Source organism: Rhincodon typus, chromosome 24, assembly GCF_021869965.1.
Source record: "Rhincodon typus isolate 14 chromosome 24, sRhiTyp1.1, whole genome shotgun sequence".
Lineage (NCBI taxonomy): Eukaryota > Metazoa > Chordata > Chondrichthyes > Orectolobiformes > Rhincodontidae > Rhincodon > Rhincodon typus.
Genome location: NC_063355.1, coordinates 47349546 through 47376256, shown reverse-complemented (window position 1 = coordinate 47376256; position 26711 = coordinate 47349546). Strand labels below are relative to the sequence as shown.

The following is a 26711-nucleotide window of genomic DNA, read 5'->3' as shown; positions in this document are numbered from 1 at the left end:
AAGATTCACTGGATTGATTCCAGAGATGAAGGGTTTGTCTAATGAGAAGTGATTGAAATGTTTAGGCCGATACTGGAATTTAGGAGAATGAGAGAAGATCTAATAAGATGCTAAAAGGGATTGACAAAGTAGACTTAGAGGATGGTGTCTAATGCAGGGCAATTTAGAATGAGAGTTTTTATAGTTTTAGTATAAGGGGAGCAGATTTAAAACAGGTGAGGAACATAACATAAGAACTAGGAGCAGGAGTAGGCCATCCGGCCCCTCGAGCCTGCCCTGCCATTTAATAAGATCATGGCTGATCTTTTTGAGACTCAGCTCCACTTACCCGCCCACTCACCATAACCCTTAATTCCTTTATTGTTCAAAAATTTATCTAGCCTTGCCTTAAACACATTCAGCGAGATAGCTTCAACCGCTTCACTGGGCAGGGAATTCCACAGATTCACAACCCTTTGGGTGAAGAAGTTCCTCCTGACCTCAGTCCTACATCTGTTTCCCTTTATTTTGAGGCGATGCTCCCTAGTCCTAGTAACACCTGCTAGTGGAAACAACTCCCTGCCTCCACCTTATCTATTCCCTTCATAATCTTGTATGTTTCTATAAGATCTCCCCTCATTCTTCTGAATTCCAATGAGTATAATCCCAGTCTACACAGTCTCTCCTCATAATCCAACCCTCTCAACTCTGGAATCAACCGAGTGAATCTCCTCTGCAACCCCTCCAGTGCTTGTATATCTCTTCTCAAGTAAGGAGGCCAAAACTGCACACAGTACTCCAGGTGTGGCCTCACCAGGACCCTATACAGCTGCAGCATCGCCTCCCTGTTTTTAAACTCCATCCCTCTAGCAATGGCAGACAAAATTCCGTTTGCCTTTTTAATTACCTGCTGTACCTGCAATCCTACTTTTAGCGATTCATGCACAAGGACACCCAAGTCCCTCTGTACAGCAGCGTGCTGCAGTTTTTTACCATTTAAAACATAGTCCATTTTGCTGTTATTCCTACCAAAATGGATGACCTCACACTTCTCAACATTGTACTCCATCTGCCAGACCTTTGCCCACTCACTTAGACTATCTATGTCCCTCTGCAGACTTTCAGTGTCTTCTGCACACTTTGCTCTACCACTCACCTTAGTGTCATCTGCAAATTTTGACATACCACACTTAGCCCCCAACTCCAAATCATCTACGCAAGTGGTAAACAATTGCGGTCCCAACACTGATCCCTGAGGCACACCACTAGCCACTGACCACCAACCAGAAGAACACCCATTTACCCCTACTCTTTGCTTTCTACAGGTCAACTAATCCTCTATCCATGCCAATACGTTACCTGTAATACCGTGCAACTTCATCTTATGTAGCAGCCTTTGGTGTGGCACCTTGTCAAATGCCTTCTGGAAATCCAGATACACCACATCCACAGGTTCACCATTGTCCACCATGCAAGTAATGTCCTCAAAGAATTCCACCAAATTAGTTAAGCATGACCTACCCTTCATGAACCCATGCTGGGTGTTCCCAATGGGACAATTAATATCCAGATGTCTTGCTATTTCTTCCTTAATGATAGATTCAAGCATTTTCCCCACTACCGAAGTTAAGCTAACTGGCCTATAGTTACCTGCTTTTTGTCTACTTCCTTTTTTAAACAGTGGCTTCACATTGGCTGTTTTTCAATCTGCGGGAACCACCCCAGAGTACAGTGAATTTTGGTAAATAATTACTAGTGCATTTGCTATTTCCCCCATCACCTCTTTTAGTACCCTGGAATGCATTTCATCAGGGCCAGGAGACTTGTCTACCTTTAGCCCCATTAGCTTGCCCAGCACCTCCTCCTTAGTGATGATAATAGTTTCTAGGTCCTCACCTGCTATAACCTTCTTGCCATTAGTTTTCGGCATGTTATTTGTGTCTTCCACTGTGAAGACCGACACGAAATAACTGTTTAACGTCTCGGCTATTTCCTCATTTCCAGTTATTAAATTGGCCTTCCCATCCTCTAAAGGACCAATGTTTACCTTCACCATTCTTTTACGATTTACATATTTATAGAAACTTTTGCTGCCTGTTTTTATATTCTGAGCTAGTTTACTCTCATAATCTATTTTACTTTTCTTTATAACTTTTTTTTGTGGCTTTCTGTTGGCCTTTAAAGATTTCCCAGTCTACTACTTTCCCACTACTCTTTGCTTTTTTGTGTGTTTTTTTTTCAAACTGACACTTTCCTTTATTTCCTTAGATATCCATGGCTGGCTCTCTCTTTTCCTACAGTTCTTCCTTATCACTGGAATATACTTCTGCTGAGCACTGTGAAAAATCGTTTTGAAAGTCCTCCACTGTTACTCAATTGACCCACCATAAAGTTTTTGCTCCCATTCTACCTTAGCTAACTCCTCCCTCCTTCCTTCATAGTCTCCTTTGTTTAAGCACAGGACATAGGTACTGGATTTAACCTTCTCACGCTCCATCTGTATTTTAAATTCGACCATACTGTGATCACTCCTTCCGAGAGGATCCCTAACTGTGAGATCATTAATTGTTCCTGTCTCATTACACAGGACAAGATCTAGGATAGCTTGCTCCCTCGTAGGTTCCATTACATATTGTTCAAGAAAATTATCGCGGATGCATTCTATGAACCCCTTCTCAAGGCTGCCATGACCGACCTGGTTTGACCAATCGATATGTAGATTAAAATCCCCCATGATAATTGCTGTACCATTTTTACATGCATTAGCTATTTCTATGTTTATTGCCCACCCCACCACGATGTCATTATTTGGTGGCCTATAGACCACACCTATCAGTGACTTCTTCTCCCTGCTATTCCTAATTTCCACCCAAATGGATTCAACGTTTTGTTCAGTAGAACCTATATCATCTCTCACTACCGCCCTGATATCATCCTTAAAAATCAGAGCAACACCACCTCCCTTACCTTCCTGTCTGTCCTTCCAAACAGTTTGATACCCCTGGATCTTTAACTCCTAGTCATGACCATCCTGTAACCATGTCTCTGTAATGGCCAATAAATCATACCCATTTGCCATGATTTGCATTGTCAACTCATCCACCTTGTTTCGAATGCTCTGAGCATTCAGATAAAGTGCCCTTATGCCAGTTTTTGCACCTTCTTTTTGGGTCCTATTACCTCCATTACTAACAGCTCTTGAGTTCTCCTTCCTTTTAACTTTTTTCCTAATTTTCAATGGAGTTGAAGCTTCCTCATCACCTGCTAACCTGCTGCTTTGCCTTACATTAATTGTTATTCTCCCTCTACGCTCACTTCTGCCCCACCCCCCACTTACTAGTTTAATGTCCTATTAACCACCCTATTTACCCTTTTCGCCAGAACACTGGACCCGGCCCTGTTCAGGTGGAGTCCATCCCAGCGGTATAGATCCCTCCTGTCCCAGAACTGATGCCAGTGCCCCATGAAAAGGAAACCCTCCTTCCCACACCGCTCTTTTTCAGCCACGTGTTTACTTCCCTGATCCTCGCCTCCCTATGCCAATTTGCACGTGGCTCGGGCAGCAATCCAGAGATTCTGACCCTTGAAGACCTGTTTTTTAATTTTTTTCCCAGCTTTTCATAATCCCAAAACTGGTCTTTTTTCCTAGTCCTGCCTATGTTGTTGGTACCTATTTGGACCACAACAACTGGATCCTCCCCCCTCCCTCTCTAGTATCCTCTCAAGCTGGTCAGAGATGTCTCGCACCCTGGCACCGGGCAAGCAACACACCATGCGGGATTCTCTATCCTGCTCGCAAAGGATACTGTCTATCCCCCTGATGATGGAATCCCCTACAACTACAATCTGACTTTTTGATCTCCCCTCTTGAATGGCCTCCTGGACCATGGTGCCATGGTCAATTGACTCATCCTTCCTGCAGCCCTGTTCCTCATCCACGCAGGGAGCAAGTGCCTCATACCTGTGGGACAATGTCAAGGGCTGTGGCTCCTGTGTTCCTGTCTGCAGGGTCCCTCTACCTGCCTCACTTGCAGTCACACACTGCTGTCCCTGCCCGCTGATCGAATTAACATTAGTTAATCTACCAGGTGTGACTGCCTCCTGGAACACAGCATCCAGGTATTTCTCCCCTTCCCGGATGTGCCGCAGTGTTTGGAGTTCGGATTCCAGCTCATCAATTTTGAGCCGGAGCTCCTCAAGCAGCCAACACTTGCTGCAGATATGGTCACTGCCGTTCTCAACGGGATCAGCTAGCTCCCACATCATACAGCTACAACATATCACCTGGCCTGCCATCTCTACTTAGTTAATTATTTAAAATTAATTAGTGTTTTTTTTTTTTTTTAGTTTCGCAGTGTTCTCTGCACCAGTAAGTTTACTCCGTTATATACTCAAACAAACTCCGGCTTTGCCTTCCGACCCGTTCCCAGAGGATTTGGCGTCTAGGTGACCACCCCGAAAGATAACAGAGATAAGGAAAAAAAATGCAAATAGCTTACCTGCTCACCACACTTAGTCGTTATTATTAGGTTACAGGAGCTGGAAGGGTGGGAGACACTATGTATTAGTTAACTCCCAAATTTATTGGGTGGAAGGTTACCTTCCCAGGCTGCCCTCGCGCTTTCTCCTGGACTCCCGCCGCTGAACCAACTGAAAAGAAAAATTACCTCTCTCAAAAGGTTGTGAATTTGTAGAATTGACTACCCCAGAGTGCAGTGGGTGCTGCGATATTGAGTAAATTTAAGGAGGAGATAGTTTTTATTTAAAGATTAGTATTGGGTTAAAAGATCATGGAGAGCAGGCAGGAAAGCAGAGTGAGGCCAAGCTGAGATTAACCATAATAGTACTAAATGGTGGAGTAAGCTCAAGGGGCTGAATTGCCATCTTTGGCTCTTGGTTCTTACATTCTTTAAAATTCCCAATATCTTACTCAGAATAATGGGTGTTATGGATGGAGGGAAATGCTGGGAAAGCAGTTCAGTGGTTCCTGTTAAGATGACCCTTGTGCTGATCAGACACTGCTTCTCCCCCTTCCTTCTCCAGATGCTTTCACTGGTTCACAAAAGGCACAAGGTGCCCAGTTCACACTTGAAATGGTCTCTGATTAATTAAGTGTCCAGGCTTTCAACAATAGCTTAAGGAAAAGTAAGCTGCTTTTCTTCTCCAGACTTGAAGTGTTTTTTACTGGAGAGAATAAAGAGAGATCCTGAGCTGGTGGAGGTCTGAAGGCTTCTCACAAGATGTTCATAGCCCCAAGCTGTTTGTCTCCTAAGGAGACAATCACATAGTTGTTGACAGGCAGCCTATAATTGGCACTAATCCAAAGACCAATCAGCTACTTGTTGCCAGCTGAATTTCCATTATTACACACCTGTGGCTTCAGCTCATCTGTAAACATCAGTTCAACTACTGTTTAAACTAATAGCTATGTAAACAGCACTTGCAATGAGCATCAGAACTTGTTTTTAAAAGCTGCGGTAATACTTCAGCAATCAGTGTCCGGAGGAGGGGATACAAAGCATCAGCACAGTAGAAGTGCAACATTTTTTTTTTTTTAAAACGAATAAATGCAGAGGGGGTTTCAGCCATGTTGAGTTTCAGGAAAGGAAGGCAAGGTTGGATGATTTCTATTTGATGCTAGGAGTATTATAGGTAAGACCGATGAATTGACACATGGAATTTCAATAAGGGAATACGTAGAAGTGGAGATGGTGTTGCATTATTAGTTAATGAGTCAGTTGTTGCAATGACAAGGGAATAATGTCTTGGATGGGGCTTCAAATAAGGTTTTGTGGGTAGAGCTGAGGAATCAAAAGGGGACAGTCACATTGTTTGCGGGTCTGTAACACACTCCCAACAGTCAGCAGGTAAGAAGGAACTGATATGTAGACAATTTACTGATGTGTGCAGGGATTTCAAGTATTTTTTTTCCCCAACAATTAATTGAGGTAGTCATAGTGTAAAGGGTTTAGAGGGGATGGATTTCTTGAGAGTTTTTTATATCAACATGTAGAAGGTCCAATAAGGGACGGTGCAGTGCTGGACCTAACTCTAGGGATCGAAGCTGGACAGGTATTTCAGTGACAGTGTTTAGTGCTAGTGATAGAACACTCTCTACGTTTTAACTAAAAAACAAAGAACTCCAGATGCTAGAACCTGAAACAAAAGCGGAAATAACCAAAGTCATAGAGTAATACAGCATGGAAACGGGCCCTTCGGTCCAAACTAGTCCATGCTGACCATGATGTCCACTCAGCAATTACCCACATTTGGTCCATATCCCTCTTAAACCCTTCCCATCCATGTACCTATCCAAATGATTTTTAGATGTTACTATTGTACCTGCCTCAACCACTTTTTCTCTGGCAGCACTTTCCATATACGCACCACTCTGTGTGAAGACGTTGCCCCTCGGGTCCTTTTTTGAATCTTTTCCCTCTCACCTTTAAACCTATGTCCTCTAGTTTTCAATTCCCCATTCCTGGGAAAAAGACTACAGTCAGTTCTGATATAACGTGATAGCTCAGTTCTCGTGCAATCTCACATTGTAAGAAAAGCGCACAATAGCCGTGATATTTAAACTGATGAGGCTGGAATCGCACTGTAGCCAATACAAACAAGGAAAGCTTGCATTCTACAAATAGCAGTCCAAATTCTTCAATCAGGTTAAAGCCAATTCCTATTGAACAAACGCACGTTAGAGCCGAACTGTCTATGCATTCATCCTATCTATGCCCCATATCATTTTATATACCTCGGTAAGGTCACCCCTCATTCTCCTACGTTCCGAGGAATAAAGTCTTATCCTGGCCAACCTCTCCCTAAAACTCAGGCCTACTAGTCCTGGCAACATCCTTGTAAATCATCTTTGCACACTCTCCAGTTTAACTATTTGTTTCCTATAACAAGATAACCAAAACTGTACACAATATTCCAAGTGCAGACTCACCAATGATTTATACAACTGTAGCATAATGTCTCAACTCCTATATTCAATGCCTCGACCGATGAAGGCCAGCATGCTATATGCCTTCTTCACCACCCTGTCCACCTGTGACCCCATATTCAACAAGCAATGTACTTGTACTCCTAGGTCCCTCTGTTCCACAACACTTCTCAGGACCTTACCATTTACTGTAAAGTCCTATCTTGGTTTGACTTTCCAAAGTGCAATACCTCACACTTATCTGTATTCACAGAATCATAGAATCCCTACAATGTGGAAACAGGTCATTCAGACCACACTGGCCCTCCGAAGAGCATCCCACCCAGACCCATTCCCCTACCCTTTCCCTGTAACCTGGTGTTTCCCATGTCTAATCCACCTAATTTACACACCCCTGGACACTATGGGACAATTTAACATGGCTAATCCACCCTAACCTGCACATCTTTGGCCTGTGGGAGGAAACCGAAGCACCCGGAGGAAACCCACGCAGACACTGGGAGAACATGCAACTCCACACAGACAGTTACCTGAGGGTGGAATTGACCCCGGGTCCCTGGCACTGAGGCAGCAGTGCTAACCACTGAGCCACTGTGCTGCCCACATATTGAATTGTATTTGCCAATCCTCAGCCCACTTCCCCATCTGATCAAGATCCCTCTGTAATTTTTGATAACCTTCCTCGCTATCAACAATAACTCCTAATTTTGTAACATCCTCAAACTCACTAATCATGCCTTGTACATCTGCATACAAATCATGCCTTGTAAATAATAAATAACAAAGGTCCCAGCATCAACCCCTGTGGCACACCACTAGTCACAGGCCCCCAGTCCAAGAAACAACCTTCAACCATCACCCTCTGCTTCCTACCACCTAGCCAGTTTTGAATCCAAATAGTTAGCTCTCCCTCGATCGTATGCGACCTAACCTTCATGATTAGCCTGCCATGCGAGACCTTATCAAAGGCCTTACTAAAGTCCACATAGACAACATCCATGGCCCTACCCTCATCTATCCCCTTGGTTACGTCTTCAAAAAACTCTAAAAGATTTGCCAGACATGACTTCCCATGCTCAAATCCATTGCTGACTACCCCTAATCTGACATTGACCATCCAAATGTTGGTAGATCCTGTCCCTCAGTATCCTGTCCAATAACTTGCCTACCACTGAGGTCACTGGCCTGTAGTTCTGTGGCTTGTCTTTGCTAATTTTCTTAAATAATGGAACAACATTAGCCACCCTTCAGACTTCCGGAACTTCACCAGTGGCTAAAGATGAAGCAAAGATCTCTGCCAGGACCTCTACAATTTCTCCCCTCTCCTCCCACAATGTCCAAGGATGGACTTGATCAGGCCTAGGGGGATTAATCCGCCTTAATGTACTTTAAGGCTGCAAACAGCACCTCTTTGGTAATGTGTATGTGATCCAAAACATCTCCACTTTTTCCCCTTATTGCCTTAGCATTCGTGATTCTCTCCTCAGTAAACACTGAGGAGAAATATTCATTAAAAGTCTTCCCCCATCTCTGCTGAGAAACTCTGGTCTGGCAGTATCTGTGGACAGAAAACAGATTTAACATTTTAAGTTCTGTGACCCTTCTTCAGAACTTGCTTATGCACCTAAAATGTTGACTGTGTATTTTAAGATTGTTATGGAGAGTACAATCCCAACATATTCCCTTTTGGGTGAAATGTAGTAGCACAAGCTCAAGGAATCCTGGATGTCCAGGAATATTCAGGACTGGATAAGACGGAAAAGAGAGGCTTTTAACAAGTACAAAGGGAATAAATCATTGGAGGCCCTGGTAGAGTGTCAAAAGTGTGTGAACTTGACAAAGCAATTAGGAATGCGGAGTGGGGCATTAGAAAACATTTGCAAGTAAAATTAGGGCTAATCCCAAGATATTCTTAAGTATTGCAGGGAAGTTTGTTAGTGCCACTCAGTTTAAATTTTATATGGGGATGGGATGGTGGTGGAAACCCAGAGCAGTAGGTGGGTATGTAGAGTGATTTGAAAAGCAGGTAGATGCTAAGTCAAGTAAGTCTGATGGGAAGAACTGAAGGACCAGGTTAATGAGCAAAGTGGAACTGGCAGCCTGAAGTGTATTTATTTTACTGCAAGGTGTATAACCGGTAAGGCAGGTGAGCTTAAAGCCATAGTTCATGTTAGTACGTGGAACTATGATGTTGTAGCCATTACAGAAACTTGGTGACAGAAGGCTAGGACTGGCAGCTCAACATTCTAGTTACATTTTCAAAGAATTTCAGTGGATTTGTCCAGCGTGGTTTCTTTGTGTAACCAGTGAAAGAGTAGAGCCCATTAGGGACCAAGGGGACAGTCTGTGTGTGCAACTGGAGGGTGTAAGTCAGGTGTCTTTCACTTTGAGGAAGGAGAAATGCAGGTACAGAATCCCAGAAGAGTGACTGAGAGGTTCCTGAGCAGGTTGACTTTGGGAGTGAGAAGATATTGGAGGTTTTGGTGGGCTTTAAAAATGGGTAAGTACCCAGGTCCAAGTTAGTTGTATTGCAGGCTGCTGTGGATGATGAGGGAGGAAATTATGGGGGCATGATCCAAATTTTTATTTCTCTCCAGGCCAATGGGGAGGTGCCAGAGGGCTAGAGGACAGCTAATGTGCCCTACTTTTCAACAAGGGTGGTAGAGATAAACCAGGGTGTTACAAACGAGTGAGTGTTTACCTCATTGACGCAGAAACTATTGGAGAAAATTCTGAAGGAGAGAATTAATCTGTGTTTGGGGAGGCAAGATTTGATCAGGGATAGTCATCATGGCTTTTTTAGAAGGAGGTCATGTCTAACAAATTTGATTGAATTTTTTGTGGAGGTGATGCAGTTGATGTAATTTTCTAAGGATTTTCAGCAAGGCCTTTGACAAGGTGCCACATGGGATCCAGAGTAACCAGGCAAGTTGGATCCAAAATTGGCTTTAGTGCCAGGAGACAGAGGGTGGTGGTTGAGGCTGTTTGTGCCCAGTGTGCATTGGTGTACCACAGAGATCAGTGTGGGGTCCTGTTTGTGCCCAGTGTGCATTGGTGTACCACAGAGATCAGTGTGGGGTCCTGTTTGTGCCCAGTGTGCATTGGTGTACCACAGAGATCAGTGTGGGGTCCTGCATTGTTTATGATATTTATAAATTATGCAGATGAGAATGTTGGGCTGGGGGTAAGTTAGTAGATAATTGACCAGGTGGTTGACAATTTGGGGGAAGGTGTTAGGTTACAGGAAGATGTATAAACAAATTGATCAGATCAGTGCCAGATGGAATTTAACCCTGATACACGTGAGGTGATGCACTTTGGAAGTAGTACCAAGGCAAGTAAGTACGTGCCACACCACCAGAAGGGTGTGGATGCTTTGGAGAGGGTACAGAAAAGGTTCACCAGGATGTTGCCTGTTCTGGGGGATTTTAGCTCCAAAGAAAGGTTGGATAGACTGGGTTTGTTTTCACTGAAATGCAGGAGGTTGGGGGGTGACCTGATAGTTTACAAGATTGTGAATGGCACGGATAGAGTGGAAAGTATGAGGCTTTTTCACAGGTTGGAGGGGTCAATTACTAGGGGACACAAGTTCAAGATGTCGGGGAGGTGGGGGGTTTGTGGGGACAAGTTTAAAAGAGATGTGTGAGGCAAGTTTTTCACAAAGTGCCTGGAATGCGCTGCCAGAGGAGGTGATGGAAGCAGACACATTAGCAGCATTCAAAAAGCACCTGGATGAATACATGAAATAGGAAGGGAATAGGGGGATACGGATCCAGTAAGTGAAGACAGTTTTAGTATGGAAGGGCAAATTGTGTCGGCGCTGGCTTGGATGGCCGAAGGGCCTGTTCCTGTGCTGTATTGTTCTTTGTACTCGATGAGCTTCCTAGTGCCCTGTTATTCAGATATGCAGAGGGATTTGGGATGTTTATCCAACCATCCCTGAAGGTGGGAGGACAAGTTAATAGGGTATTTCGGAAGGCATATGGGACACTAGCCTTTATAAGTTGGAGGCATATTTTATAGGAGAGGTTATGTTGGAGCTTTGGTTAGGCTGCAGTTGGAGTAGTGTGTGCTTTCTGGGTCACTGCACTATAGAAAAGATGTGATTGAGCTTCAGGAGGTGCAGAGGAGATTCACCAGGTTGTTCCCTTGGATGGAGCTATAAAGAGAGGTTGGACAAGCTAGGGTTGTTTTTCTTTGGAACAGAGAAGGCTGAGGGAGGCGACCTTATTGAGGCGCATAAAATTATGAGGGGCATGGACAGAGTGGATAGAAAGGAGCTGTTCCCCTTGTTAAGGGGTCAGTAGCAAGGGGCATGATAATAATGTGAAAGGCAGGAGGTTTAGAGGGGATTAACGGAAAGGTTTGTCATCTAGAGGGTGGTGGGAATCTGGAATGTACTGCCTGAGAGTGTAGCTAAGGCAGGAAAATTCATAACTTCTTTTAAAAAGTACTTGGATGAGCATTTGAAATGTCATAACATTCAAAGCTACGGGCCAAGTGCTGGTAAGTGAGTCTCGTAAGCTTTAGAGTAGTTCTTTGACAGTGCAGACTCGATGGGCCAAAAGACCTCTTTTTGTACAGTGTTCCGATGACTCCTTTACTTTTGAAATGGTTCTTTTTCCATTTCAGTCCACAATCAAAAATACAGAATAATGAAAACAGTCCTTACAACGGTGTTATAATCTTGGTGTGTACTAGTGACTTTTGAAAAAGAAATTGAAACTCCGGTTAGCAGCAGAAAGACTTCTGTAACCAGGTTTCATGTTTTAAGCAAACTTTTATAATAACGTACAAGATTGAAGCAAAACGGCTTAGCTTTATATTTTGTGAACACTTGTCATTTTATACCTGAAAATTTCAACAACACATCCATTGATCTACCATCGTTTCCAGTCAAGAGCTTCCTACACTTTACACAATCCTGAGACCATACCACAACTCTCAGGAATTCACTGAGCCTCCTTCGTGCTCTGTTATACTCCTATGGTATATTGATATCTAGCTAGTCTACCTGCCAACTCTCCTTAAGCATCTTATGATTATGGACATTGCAACCCCCCGATGAGCCTCACTTGCTTAGTGATTCCAGTTCAGGAATTAATCTTGGTTTCTGATGGCCCTCTGCTACTGGTCTGCAGTTCCTGGTATTTACTTTGTTCTTATTTAGTACATATTTAAAAACTTCAATTCCCAAACTAAAATGATATTAAAGCATTTTAGAATTAGGTATTCACAATAATAGCTTTTTCGAAATGCTGGCACACACCAGATGGATTGATTTGTCTCATTCTGTGATCTGACATAAATTGTGAACAATAATTGTCTCAAAGTTGATTCCTGTTGAATATCTGTTCAGTTTATCAAATATAAACCTTGGTATTAGGTTATTGCTGGGGTCAAAGTTGAATTTGTACATGAACTGGGTGAAGTTAACAGCTGGCATCCATAATGCAAGAAGCTTGGAAAGTCGAACTTCAGATCTTTACATTGCATAACAAGGTTGTTGATGCAGATTTTACCATCTCTTTACAGATGAACAACTCAAATACTGGGTTATTCACAGTTTACACAGGAGTCGATAATATTACTAAAGTTCATCTTATAGACAATTGGAACGGTATTAAAGAGGTTTGTAAATTTAGGAATTGTTTGTTCAGGCCAAGCTTTTAGCATTGACTACAATACTCTTGTCTGTTCAATCTACTTTCTGTTCTCACATTAACCTTTTTATAGCACTTCCCAAAGGCAGCATCTGCTGACACCCACAACTGCACATGATCCCAGACCCACTAGGTCATTGTTGCAGTTTGTGTGTGATGTTGAACACAAAGGTTACACTGAGCACATGCATAAAGGAAATGCAAATTTGAAATGGGGTTTGTGGGATGCGGGCGGGGGTTCGGATTAATGAGAACATAGAACAGTACAGTACAGTACGTGCACTTTGGCCCACGATATTGTGCTGACCTATTATACTACTAAGATCAATCTACCCTGCATACCCTACATTTTACTATTCTCCTTGTGCCTATCCAAAAGTCGCTTAAAAGTTTCTAAAGTATCTGACTGCACTACCACTACCAGCAGCGCATTCCACACGCCCACCACTCTCTGTGTAAAGAACCTACCTCTGACATTTCCCCCATACCTTACTCCAATCACCTTACAATTATGCCCCCTCGTAATAGTCATTTCTGCCCTGGGGAAAAAGTCTCTGTCTATGCCTCTCATCATTTATCAGGTCGCTTCTCAGCCTTCTTTGCTCCAATGAAAAAAGCCCTCGCTCCCTCAACCTTTCCTCATAAGACCTGCCCTCCAGTCCAGGCAGCATCCTGGTAAATCTCCTCTGCACCCTCTCTAAAGCTTCCACATCTTTCCTATAAAGAGGTGACCAGAACTGAACACAATATTCTAAGTGTGGTCTAACCAGGGTTTTATAGAGCTGCAGCATAACCTCACGGCTCCTAAACTCAATTTCCCTGCCAATGAAAGCCAATGGACCATAGCCGCCTTTACAATCCTATCAACTTGGGTAGCAACTTTGAGTGATCTATGGACATGGACCCCAAGATCCCTCTGTTCCTCCACACTGCCGAGAATCCTGTCATTAACCCTGTATTCTGCATTCAAATTCGTCCTTCCAAAGTGAATCACTTCACACTTTTCTGGGTTGAATTCCATCTGCCACTTCTTTGCCCAGCTCTGCATTCTGTCAATGTCCCATTGCAACCTACAACAGCCTCCTACGCTGTCCACAACTCCACCAACCTTCGTGTCATCGGCAAACTTACTAACCCACCCTTCCACTTCCTCATCCAAGTCATTTATAAAGATCACAAAAAGCAGAGGTCCCAGAACAGATCCCTGCGGAACATCACTGGTCACCGAGCTCCAGGCTGAATACTTTCCATCTACTACCACCCTCTGTCTTCTATTGGACAGCCAGTTTTGTATCCAGACAGCCAAATTCCCCTGAATCCCATGCCTCCTTACTTTCTGAATGAGCCTACCATGGGAAACCTTATCAAATGCCTTGCTAAAATCCATATACACCACATCCACTGCTCTACCTTCATCAATGTGTTTTGTTACATCCTCAAAGATTTCAATAAGGCTTGTGAGGCATGACCTGCTCCTCACAAAGCAATGCTGACTATTTCTAATCAAACTGTGCTTTTCCAAATAATCATAAATACTGTCGCTCAGAATCCTCTCCAGTAATTTGCCCACCACAGAAGTAAGACTGACCGATCTATAATTCCCAGGATTATCCCTATTCCCTTTCTTGAACAAGGGAATGACATTTGCCACCCTCCAGTCATCTGGTACTACTCCAGTGGATGGTGAGGACGCAAAGATCATTGCCAAAGCGGCAGCAATCTTTTCCCTCGCTTCCCGTAGGGAGGAGCAGGGGTTTGCAAGGACGGCAGTCGGGGGGGAGATAAGGAAGGACAAAGGGGAGGGGTGCAAGGAAGGGACAGGAGAGTGAAGGCAGGGAAGGGGAGTGAGGATGGGATTCTGGGAGGCACCCCATCTCCTGGTCACATTCAAATGCGCATGTGCCAGTGCCAATGTCAGCGCCAGCAAATGCAGCCTTGATTTTATCCCTTTCTTTCCAATCCAGGTTAACTACTGGCGTTCTAAGCAATGTAACATGATAAATGGGACAGCAGGTGAAATGTGGCCTCCATTTATCACTCCTTCAGACACATTAACCTTTTACAGCCCAGACTCCTGCAGGTAGGAAACAATCCCTGTCTGATCTATATGTTGCAAAAAAAAAAGACTACACAGGTCTCTTAGAACTGGCTTGATAGGTTAAAGCAAATGCAATTCAATAGAATGCTTTTGTTTGCAGAATTGTTGAGTGGAACTCCTGAGAAATGTGGGGTCCTGTGGCACAGTGATAACATCACAGTAAAAGTAATCCAGGTCTCCAGTTCTGGAGAAATGGATTAAAATCCACCATGGCTGACAGTGAAATGAAATTTGATTAAAAATCTAAAGTTAAAGCTAACCTAATGGTGACCATGTAATCACTGTCAGTTGTTGTGAAAATCCATCATGTCCTTTTAGGAAATCTGTGTTCCCTTCCAAGTCTGCTCTACTTGAGTCCAGACTCTCAGCAATGTGGTTTCAAGCCAATCAATTCAAGGGCAGCCAGAACTGAGTGACAAATGTTGGCCTTTCCACTGACGCCCACATCCCATACAAGAATTCGTTAAAATCCAGTAAATTAGGTCACAAATTTGCTACATTGCATCTCTGCTGCGCTGTTACCTCAGACTTCTTGGTAATAATAAAGCACTTGCAGCCTTTAATAGCAGGCTCTAACAGCCAAATGGTCTACTCCTACTCTTATTTTCTATGTTCCTACTGTGTGGGGAAAGTTGACAGTATAGAATTGTGGAATATTTATGGCACAGATGGAGGCTTCTTAGTCTGTTGTCTGCTGGTCAAAATGCAATCCATCCAGACTAACCCCACTTCCCAGTCATTGGTCTGAAGCAGGTTACAGTACTTGAAGGGACATGTCCAGGTACCTTCTTTTAAATGATTTGAGGTTTTCTTCCTCTGCTAGCCTTTTTCTAAAGTGTTGTGTATTTATGATTGTGGGCAAAAATGAGAAAAAGATTTTTAAAATGAAGGATTATTGAAGGGGTGACTGCACCTTTTAGAAATGGGTTATGGGCACTGTTATCTTGTATGGGATTTGGTTTGTTCAAGCAGTTGAAGATTTAGTTGCAGATAAGCTTGTTACATTCAGCATTAACTGTGTTTATTTAAAACAACTTTCCTGCAGTTAACCCCTTTACCCCAAGAAATTTCTTCTGCAAGCAGTCTGAATTACTCGTATGTCACGAGGCAAAGGTTATTAAGTTACTTTGAGGAAAGGAGAAGTCAAGATTTCGGGTATTACCCTTCTTTGGGACTGGATGTGGGGGAGGTAGGGAGTGCTGCAAATAAAGAGGGGGTGGGTAGGGCCGTGTAGTGGAATGGTGGTGATGGGTGAACACAGGGATGAATCTGGTTTCTGTCTGGAAGGGAGGGTCAGAAGGTGGAATGGAAGGGAAGAGGTCGGGATGGAAAGGGAGCTGTGGAATGGGTGGGAACGTTATTTGAAACTAGAGAACTCATTGTTGAGTCCTCCAGGCTGTAGGGTGCCCAGGCAGAAGATAAGGTGGTGGTCTTCAAATTTGCATTCCGAGTCACTGTGACAGCAGGGGAGGCTGAGGACAGGCATGCTGGAGGAGAAACGGGGGGGCGAGTGGGAAGGAGTTGAAATGGGCGATAACCGGGTGGTTAGGCTGACTGTTACAGGCCAGCGAAGATGCTCGGCGAAATGGTCACCCAGTCTACATTTGGTGTCATCAATATGGAAGATGAATGCCACTGGATTCATCCCTCCCATTGACCCACCAGGCCATACCTAGTACTGGCTTCCACAAATCACCGCCATTTCACTAACCACCACCTTCACGCGCGCCCCCCCCACCCCAAAAAAAAACAAACCTGGCTTTATCTGCAGCTCCCCCTACCCCCACAGTCCTGAAGAAGGGTTATATCCGAAACATTGACTGCTACTTTCCTCCAGATGCTGCCTGGCTTACTGTGTTCTTCCAGCCTCCTGTTTGTCTACCTTGGATTCCAGCATCTGCAGGTTTTTGTATCTCTATCAAGTTCAGGGGTGGCACGGTGGCTCAGTGACTAACTCTATTGCCTCACAGCACCAAAGACCCAGGTTCGATTCCACCCTCGGGCGACTGGCTGTGTGGAGTTTGCACATTCTCCCCGTCTCTGCGTGGGTTTCCTCCCACAGTGCAAAGATGTGCAGTCTAGGTGGATTGGTCATGGTAAATTGCCTGTAGTGTTCAGGGGTGTGTAGCTTAGATGGGTTAAAGGGTGATGGGTCAGGGTTGATGTGGACTTGTTGGGTCGAAGAACCTGTTTCCACACCGTAGGGATTCTATGAAGTTACCTTCTCTGGCCCTGGAAACAACCTGTTTATGTTCCTATTGATGACTCTTTCCCAGAGGTGGTTAATTAACATGTTGTTTCTAATTGCTTTGTAACAGTTTCTCCTTGTCCTTTACATCTCCGGAAACTGTTTATTCCAGAAAGACTTGTTACTGATTCTTTCAATCCCTGAACAGTTATGAGAGTTTAAGTTTTAAAATATCACGTGGAGCTGTTACTTTGACAACTCCACAACGTACCTGTCTGTTCAGATTCCAGTTGGACAGATCGGGTTTCTACACTTAACAGAATCTGTTTCTTTGTCATAAATCGTCATTCATGAGGACTGGAAAGCAATTATGAACTACTGACACATAACTCTACTAGTTTAACATTGACCCCTGAAACTCCAATTCTCCCCCCACTCGTTCACTCACACACACTCGCAAGTGCTTGTGGGGGTGTGAGGTGAAGAGGGAAAGACTGGGTAGGCAGTTCAATGATCACTGTTTGCAGGGTTCACATTTGCCAGGACTTGCTGGTTCTTGATTCGCCTTCTCCAGAGACTTGCCCTTGCTTGCAGAAAGTACATGTGCCTGGCTCACACTTGTAAAGCATAACACCACAAGCTGGAGGAACTAATTTTGTTTAGGCACTTTACAACCTCTGGAACTCAATATTGAGCCTCACACCTACAGAGTGTGATCTCTTGAATCCAGTTTTTTATGTTCCCCCCACCCTCCTGTCTTATTGGTTTGCTTCTCAGGTGAGTGCACCCATTTTCTCCTTTTTCACAGATGACGTTTACACTGATTTTACATCTGTCGCCGTTAGCACTACCTTTTGCATTTTGCTGTAGGCACCTTCACTATCTGATCCACTCGCTCCTCCTCCGCCTCTGTTAACAGCATTTTTTTAAAAAGTGCTATTTTCCAGCTTCTTTCAGTTCCAAAGAATAATCACACTGGACTTGAACCTTAACTCTGCTTTCTCCCCACAGAAGCTGCCAGACTTACTGAGTTTCTCCCGGTATTTTTGCTTTTGAATCCTCCAGAAATTCTTGGGTTCTAAAACGGATCCTCTTCCCAATTAATACAGAAAAAGAAAAAGACATGATCTTAACAAACTGATGGTTGAATTTAGCCAGAGGGTCACCACGCCTCGGGAAAGGGCTGAGATTGAGAAGGTGACACAGGAATTGAAACCAAGCTGTTGGCAACCAGTCATATAATAAAAGCCAGCCAACTGAAATTTGGAGAAAATCACTGGCGAAGACTTAATAGGCTATTTGTGTTGGAACTTTCTACACACCCGACCTTTGTTCTGTTCAGAGTTTGCACAGAGCCATTTATGAGTACAGAAAGAAATTTATTAACATTACTAAAATGTCTTTGTTTTTAAACAGAACATTGGAACTAGTGTTTCAGAAGTCTGGTTGGACTTTAGATATACCTTCTTACCATTATGTTGCCCCAAAGACCATGTTTGCAAATGGGACTGTGTATCCGCCCAACAAAGGCTTTTGTCCATGCAGAGAGTCCGGAGTTCTGAATGTCAGTACGTGCAGACACAGTGAGTATCTGTACTCCTTTCTACTCAACAGAAGAATAAAAGGTTTTATTTGTGCTGGCAAGATTCTAGGTGTAAACAGACCAGGAGATTTGTGAAAAATCTAAAAGGTTTCTTTATTTGTTCATGGTAACGACCTGTCTTGACCCACTGTAGCCCCTGAGATGTGCAGACCCTCTCAATACCGTTCAAGAAAGAGTTCTAGGACTTTGATTCAGTGACAATTGGTGGGATCTTTATAGAGATTGCTCAGGATTAAATGGAAATTTCAACCCCCAGTGATAAACTGAGTGAAACAACATCAAGGTTTCATATTTTTAAACAAACAGTATATTGTATGGTTTAACAAATAAAACAAGCTCTACTATAACAGCCCACTGTATTGGAGGTAATATATTGGCATGTGTAGAGAATTAGCTTGGGGACAGGAAACAGGGTGTTTAAGGGGTTATTTCTCAGGCGACCTATAGCCAGTGGGGTTCCACAGGGTTCAGCGCTGGGACTGCAGCTGTTTACAGTAAGTATTAATGACTTGGAGGCAGGAAGTGAATGTTCTATAGCTGAATTTGCAGAAGACACAACGGTAGGTGGAAAGGCAGATGACAAGAAAGATACAAACTGTTTACAGAGAGATATTGATGGGTTAGGTAAGTAGGCAAAAAGTTTGCAAATGGAGGACAATATGGGAAAATTTTGATGGTGTTCATTTTGGAAGGAGAGCAAAAGAACAGAGTACTGTGTATATGGAGAAGAACTGCAGAAAGCTGCAATACCAAGGGACTTGGGAGAAATTGTGCACGAAACATAGAAAGCTGGCACGCAGGCAGCAGGTAATCAGGAAGGCAAATAGAATGTTGGCCCTTATTTCAAGGGAGTTGGAATATAGCATAGGGAAGCCTTACTGCAACAGGTCATATCTGGTGTACTGTGAGCAGTTTCGGTCACTTTTTATTTGAGGAAAGATTATTGTTTCATTGGAGGCAGTTCAGAGAAAGTTCTCTGGTATGATCCATGGTATGGATGGATTGTCTTGTGAGCAAACATTAAACAGATTGGAACTCTGCTAGCTGGAGTTTCAAAGAATGAGAGGTGATCTTATTGAAACAGATTCTTAGGGGACAAAAACAGAAGGTGCTGGTAAAGCTCAGCGGGTCTGGCAGCAACTGAAGAAAAATCAGTTAACGTTTCAGATCCAGTTACCCTTCCTCCGAACCAATTCTTCAGGGACTTGACAGGGTAAATGCTGAGAGGATGTTTCTCCTCCTGAGAGAGTCCAAAACCAGAAAGCATAGTCTCAGAATAAAGGGACATCAGTTTAAAACTGAGCTAAGAAAGAATGTCCTCTCTGAGGATTGAGAGTCTTTGTAACTCCTTTTCAGAGAGCTGTGAGGGCAGAGTCCTTGTGTATTTTTAAGTCTAAGATAGATTCTTAATCAGTCTGGGAATCAAAGGTTAAGGGGACAAGGCGTGAAAGTGGACATGAGGAATGACGGATCAGCCATGATCCTATTGAATGGTGAAGCAAGGTCACGGGGCTAAACAGCCTATACCTGTCTCTATTTTTTTAATGGGATTATGGTCATCTTAAGGCCTAACGTACCACCTTTACAAACTGTAACATTCAGTATGAACTTTCTAATTCTACCCTTTTTTTTTCATTAACTCTGTGGTGTCTTTTTGACCAGCATTTATTGCCTGTCCCCACTTGCCCCCTTGAGAAGGTGGGGGTGAGCTGCCTTCTTGAACAGCTGCAGTCCATGTGCTGTAGGTTAACAGACAATGCTCTTAGGGAGGGAATTCCAGAATTTTGACCCAGCAACACTGAGGAAATGGTGATATTTCTCCAAGTCAGCATTGTGAATCACATGGAGGGGAACTTGCAGATGGTGGTGTTCCCATGCCCTTGTCGTTCAAGGAGCCTTAGTGAATAGTGTAATATATTTTGCAGATGATATACACTGTTGCTACTGTGTCAGTGGTGGATGTGGTGCCAATCAAGCGGGGGCTGCTTTGTCCTGGATGGTGTTAAGCTTCTTGAGTGTTGTTGGAGCTGCACTCATCCAGGCAAATAGGGAATATTCCATCACACTCCTGACTTGTCTATATGGTAGACAGGCTTTGGCGAGTCAGGAGATGGATTCCTCGTCATTGTGTCCTGATCCTATAACCTGCTGTTGTGGTGAGTCCAGTTCAGTTTCCAGTCAGTGGTTATCACATGATATTGATAGTGGGTGATTCAGTGAAGGTAACAGCATTGAACATCAAGGGGCAATGATTAAATTCTATCTTGTTGCAAATGGTCATTGCCTGACATCTGTGTGACACAAATATTACCTACTACTTGTCAGCCCAAACCTGGGTATTGTCCAGTCTCGCGCTCTCGCTCTCTCATTTCTTTTCATGTGACATATTTAACCTGTTAATACTTGAATGGTTTCTGCTCACTCAAATGCTTCTGATGTGTTACACAGAATGTCCTGCTCTGTGCAATATGAGACTTTCGGTTCTTTTTTTTTTAATGTTCTTCAGATTCTCAAGTCTTTATCTCGCAGCCGCACTTCTACAATGCTGACCCTATGCTATGGAAAGCCATTGATGGACTGAATCCCAATGAGGAAGATCATGCACTTTTCATTGAGATCCATCCTGTAAGTATTGCGGTGAATGATGTTTATATATGTGTTGGGATTAGCATTCTGTCTTTCATTTATTTGTTGCAGATTATAAATGTCTGCAGTGTCAGTAACTTAGCAGCAGTGATTAAATTTTCCTTCTGTACCCAGGATTGTAACTGTACCTAATCAAATGTTTGAATGATAGTTCTGTGCAGTTATTAGTCGCATCTCGTCTTGCCCCTGTATTTGAGCAATATAACCTAATAAAGGCAAACAGGTGTAGGCCATTCAGCCATTCCAGCCTATTCTATCATTCGATAAAATCATGGATTTTCTTCAACCTGAGCTGCACCTTTCTGTGCTGTCCCCAGGTTTGACTTGGTGTGTTAGGGTGAATGGGGTGGTGTTGAACCCAGAATAAAAGCACAAGAGGACAACAACAACACTTTGGAATATGAGAGAGTTGCAAGCATTGTAACACTTTACAGAACAAGCTGCAATTGCAACAGTGATTGAGACATCTCTCTACTGACCGTCATTGGAAACCCTTGTGTAGCCCTTGCCAAACTGAAGAATCTGCTCAACACATCGCAGATAGATAGGATAGTGAAGAAGGCGTCTGGCATGCTTTCCTTTATTAGTCAGAGCATTGAGTATAGGAGTCGGGAGGTCATGTTGTGGCTGTACAATTGGTTAGGCCGCTTTTGAAATACTGCATTCAATTCTGGTCTCCCTGCTATAGGAAGAATGTGGTGAAACTTGAAAGGCTCAGAAAAGATTTACAAGGATGTTACCAGGGTGGGAGGGTTTGAGCCAAAAGGGGAGGCCAAATAGGCTGGGGCTGTTTTCCCTGGACGGTCGGGGGCTGAGGGATGACCTTGCAGAGGATTATAAAATCACGAGGGGCATGGATAGGGTAAATAGCCATGGTCTTTTCCCTGGAGTTAGTGGGTGGGGGGCGGAGTCCAAAACTAGAGGCGCATAGGTTTAAGGCAAGAAGAGAAAGATGTAAAAGGGACCTAAGGGGCAACTTTTTCACACAGAGGGTGGTGCATGTATGGAATGAACTGCCAGAGGTAGTGGTGAAGGCTGGTACAATTACAATATTTAAAAGGTATCTGGTTGGTTATTTGACTATGAAGGGTTTAGAGGGATTTGGGCCAAATGCTGGCAAATGGGACTAAATTAATTTGAGATATCTGGTTGGCATGGACGAGTTGGACTGAAGAGTCTATTTCTATTCTGTACAGCTCTATGACTCTGACTCTATCTCAAATCACAATCTGATTTCAAAACTGAAAGATCTACAATTGATATGGTCTTTTAATTTCAGCAGGTCCAAGAGAAATGCTGTGAACAAAGGAGACCACTGTATGTTGCTTTCAGTAATTCAACCGCGTGAACAGAAGGGGTGCATATAAGCTGCTGGAAAAAAGTGACTGCCCGCTGAAGCTGCTCAATTTGATCTCCCCTTTCCATCAGGGTCTGATGGGTATGGTCAGCAATAACCGAGCAACACAGGAACCCTTTAATATCTGCAGTGGGGGCAAACACTGTTGTGTTCCGGCACTGAAATAATGGCGCATTTTTCTCTTTGCTGCTATCAAATACCATCAGGTCATCTACAGACCAGAACAGACAGAAAGCTGTTCATTAACAGGGATCTCGGGTGAGCATCAAAGGTGCTCTGAGCTCCCATCACAAAGTGGTTGTGCGCTGACAATGCCACACTGAGGAACAGCTGCAGCAGCAAATGGACAGACTCGGTCATACTGAGAAAGAGTTTGGTTTGACTGTCAGCTTCAGGAACACAAAGGTCATGCTCCAGGATGTTGCCATTGTGTCATCTCTCAGCATTGACAATGTGACTCTGGAGGGTGTTGCTAGCTTCACATAGCTCCACAATCACCAGTAATCTGTCACTCGATGCTGAAATCTCTCTCCCGTCACAAACACTGCAGCTGCTGTGTCTGAGCAGAGAGAGAGAGAGAGAGAGAGAGAATAACAACAACTACCCAACTGCAAAGAACATGACAGAGTTTACCAAACCTGTCTAGTATAAGTCAGACAACTTGAGGTTCATCGATAGCTGTGCCTTCTGAACTCTGTTTGGAGCAAAAACACAGCTGATTGTCATTGCAGTTTGGATTCCTGGATCATACCTGTTAGATTTTTCATAATTTGTATTTTTGTTCTTTCTTTTATCAACTTTGGTTTGGAGCTGTGAACTGAAAATGAGCTTTTGTACTGTGGACAATACTCATGCTATTGGAAGGGAGCAAGGACAAGCAAGCAGTTGTTTGTTTGAGGTCAGACCTGGTTCTTGAACAAAAGGTTCTACAGATGTTCTGTCACCAGGGGAGGGCAGTGTGTTTAAACAGATAGCAAGTAACAACAGTAAATGTTGGCCACTTAACAGGTCAGTGCCTGGAAATGGTTTCCAGAAAGTTGAGGAGAGACTTTACGCTCAAGATGGCAGATGTTGAGTGGTAACTAGAACCTTGAGATGGTCAGGCTGTCAGGGAGAGGGAGAGAGAGAAATTTTGAACTCTATTTTCTGTGGGGGGGTGGGGTTTGGCTATCGATGCTACAGCATGAAGATTCAAAAAGTCCCTGCCTAACCCCTCGTTATTGGCCATTGGAAATTCAGAGAATAGGAATTAAGTTATAAGTATCACTGATTTTCCTCTGAAGGAAATGAAAAGGACACTTCAAGGGTATCTTCAGAAAATCAACCTAGACATGATCATCTTTGCCTGTGGTACAACACACCTTAAATAATGTGCATGAGTAATCTTGCCAGTCTTGTTAGGTTTTTTTTATTTACTTTAAATGAGTTTTTGTCTGGCTTTTGTGTGAATGGGGCTAAAAACAAAAGTTTAATTATTGGCCTCAGTTAGATTACTTTGTTAATTTTGCTCTGTTAAAGTTACTATGTTGTTAATAAATTGTTAAATCCGTCGTTTGAGATACGAGCTGGTGCTGAGAAGTAATTATTTGTAGAGCCTGGATTTGGTTATTCAAAAATGTGGTTAGGAACCATTGGGATCCATTTGTGAGGGTCTTTTGAGGGTTTTAATTTTGGTGTTGTGAATGTATGAAGGCAAAAAGGCTGATTTGGTTCAACTGTCTCCATGTTGTGTCAAGCCAAACTCTCTCAACAGTGATGCCATGGGAGGCAGTGGTGTTGTAGTCATCTCACTGGACTAGTAATCTAGGTACATGGGTTTGAATCTCACCATTCCAGATTTTTGCTGAATTCAAATGCCACCATCTGCCATGGTAGGATTTAAATTAATAGCCTAGCAATACCACTAGTTCTTCATCTCCCCCAGTAGCATTAGTAGAATGGTAAAGCTGGCACACAGGATGGTTGCTGTTATCAGTCATGGCATAGATTATAAGAGCAAGTAAGTTATGTTGAAGCTGTCTAGAACATATTTTAGGCTACAGCTGGCGCACTGCATGCAGTTCTGGTCACCACACTACCGGAAGGATGTGATTGCACTGGACGGGCTACAGAGGAAATGCACCAGGATGTTGCCTGTGATGGAGCAGGTCAGCTCTGAAGACAGGCTGGATAAGCTCAGGTTGTTTTCTTTGTAGCTGAGATGATTAGGGGGCACCCAACAGAGGTGTACAAGACTTTTTGGGGGTTGGGTGGGTGGAGGATCATGGACAGGGTGACTAGAAATCAGCTGTTCCTGTTAGTTAAAGGGTCCTAACAGGGGGCACCATTTTAAAGTGAAATGCAGGAGGTTTAGGGGGGATTTGAGGCAAAAGTTTTCACCTAGAGAGTGGTGGGGCTGTGGAATGCACTGCCTGGAAAGGGTAGTTAAGGCAGGAAACCTCCCTATTCTAAAAGTACTTGGATGAGCACTTGACTCATAGCTTTCAATGTTATGATACTTCAAGTGCGAGAAAGGTAGGACTAGTATAAATAGTGATGGTTCTTTTTTCTCAGTGCAGACTCAATGGGCTGAAGGACCTGTCTGTACTGTATGACTCTGACTCTATATACAGCCTGGCACTGATTGGCTGAATGGCCTATTCCTGTTGCGTAAATGTAATTGGAGCTTGAAGTCACTTTTAGTCTGAAGATCATTCAAGCAGAAGATACCAGGATTCCCGTTTTCAACATTTAGGTGACCCTCATGTTCCTGGTAATTAAAACTGCCCTTTTTGAGTAGCTGCTGTAACCCATTTTATCAATTTAAAATGTGATCTGTTTCTTCCTTTCAGTTAACTGGAATCCCTTTGAATGTGTCCATCAAATTACAACTAAATCTGTTTGTGAAGGCAGTGCGGGGAATATCGTGAGTATAAAACTGCATTTGGAACTTGTCCATCAATGCTTCCACTCTCTGGCAGACAACTCAGCAAACCTCCATGTTAAACAGTAGATATTGTTCACTGTATCAACCAGGATGGGGGTAAAATCCAACGATCCGGGTCACCCTTCTGCAACTAGGGCTGAGCTTTGAGATTCAAGGCCTTTCTCGTCCTCTTCCTCAGGATGGTGTCGTGCATTGTCAGAGAGGCCGGCAGTTGTGTATATTCTTAATTACATTTCTTGTATTTTCTATTTCAAGGGAAACTGGAAAAATCAAGCCCGTGCTGTTGCCGTTGCTTTGGTTTGATGAGGTAAGGCCATAAAACCGTACTCCTACAAATGCCTAAGGATGAAGTCTCTCCGATGTTTATAAGGATGGGAAAGGGCGGTTGGAATCTGCACAAGCTCTCCATATTGAGACAACAAGGTGCAGGGCTGGATGAACACAGCAGGCCAAGCAGCATCATAGGAGCAGAGAGGCTGACGTTTCGGGCCTAGACCCTTCATCAGAAAAGGGGGAGGGGAAGGGGGTTTTGAAATAAATAGGGAGAGAGTGGGAGGCGGATAGAAGAGGGATAGAGGAGAGGATAGGTGGAGAGGAAACAAACAGGTCGAAGAGGCGGGGATGGGGCCAGGAAAGGTGAGTGTAGGTAGGGAGTTAGGAAGGGGATAGGTCAGTCCAGGGAGGACGGACAGGTCAAGGGGGCGGGATGAGGTTGGTCGGTAGGAGATGGAGGTGCGGCTTGAGGTGGGAGGAGGGGATAGGTGGGAGGAAGAACAGGTTAGGGAGGCAGGGACGAGCTGGACTGGTTTTGGGATGCGGTGGGGGGAGGGGAGATTTTGAAACTTGTGAAATCCACATTGATACCATTGGGCTGCAGGGTTCCCAAGCGGAATATGAGTTGCTGTTCCTGCAACCTTCGGGTGGCATCGTTGTGGCACTGCAGGAGGCCCAGGATGGACATGTCGTCTGAGGAATGGGAGGGGGAGTTGAAATGGTTCGCGACTGGGAGGTGCAGTTGTTTGTTGCGAACCGAGCGTAGGTGTTCTGCAAAGCGGTCCCCGAGTCTCCGCTTGGTTTCCCCGATGTAGAGGAAGCCACACCGGGTACAGCGGATGCAGTATACCACATTGGCAGATGTGCAGGTGAACATCTGCTTGATGTGGAAAGTCTTCTTGGGGCCTGGGATGGGGGTGAGGGAGGAGGTATGGGGGCAGGTGTAGCACTTCCTGCGGTTGCAGGGAAAAGTGCCGGGTGTGGTGGAGCTGGAGGGGAGTGTGGAGCGGACAAGGGAGTCACGGAGAGAGT

The 26711-nt window shown here is 43.9% G+C and overlaps 1 protein-coding gene across 1 annotated transcript in view; it reads left to right on the top strand.

Annotated features, from left to right (window-relative positions):
• The first annotated feature begins 12460 nt into the window (after window positions 1–12460).
• The window catches only part of scarb1 (scavenger receptor class B, member 1), a 17958-nt gene continuing 3707 nt past the window's right edge, over window positions 12461–26711 (top strand). Inside the window, exons 1-6 of the mRNA XM_048611496.1 lie at window positions 12461–12556; window positions 14553–14668; window positions 18291–18457; window positions 20984–21102; window positions 25312–25385; window positions 25662–25713. Of these exons, the coding sequence (XP_048467453.1) occupies window positions 12461–12556; window positions 14553–14668; window positions 18291–18457; window positions 20984–21102; window positions 25312–25385; window positions 25662–25713 (624 nt within the window). The remainder of the gene's footprint in view (window positions 12557–14552; window positions 14669–18290; window positions 18458–20983; window positions 21103–25311; window positions 25386–25661; window positions 25714–26711) is intronic.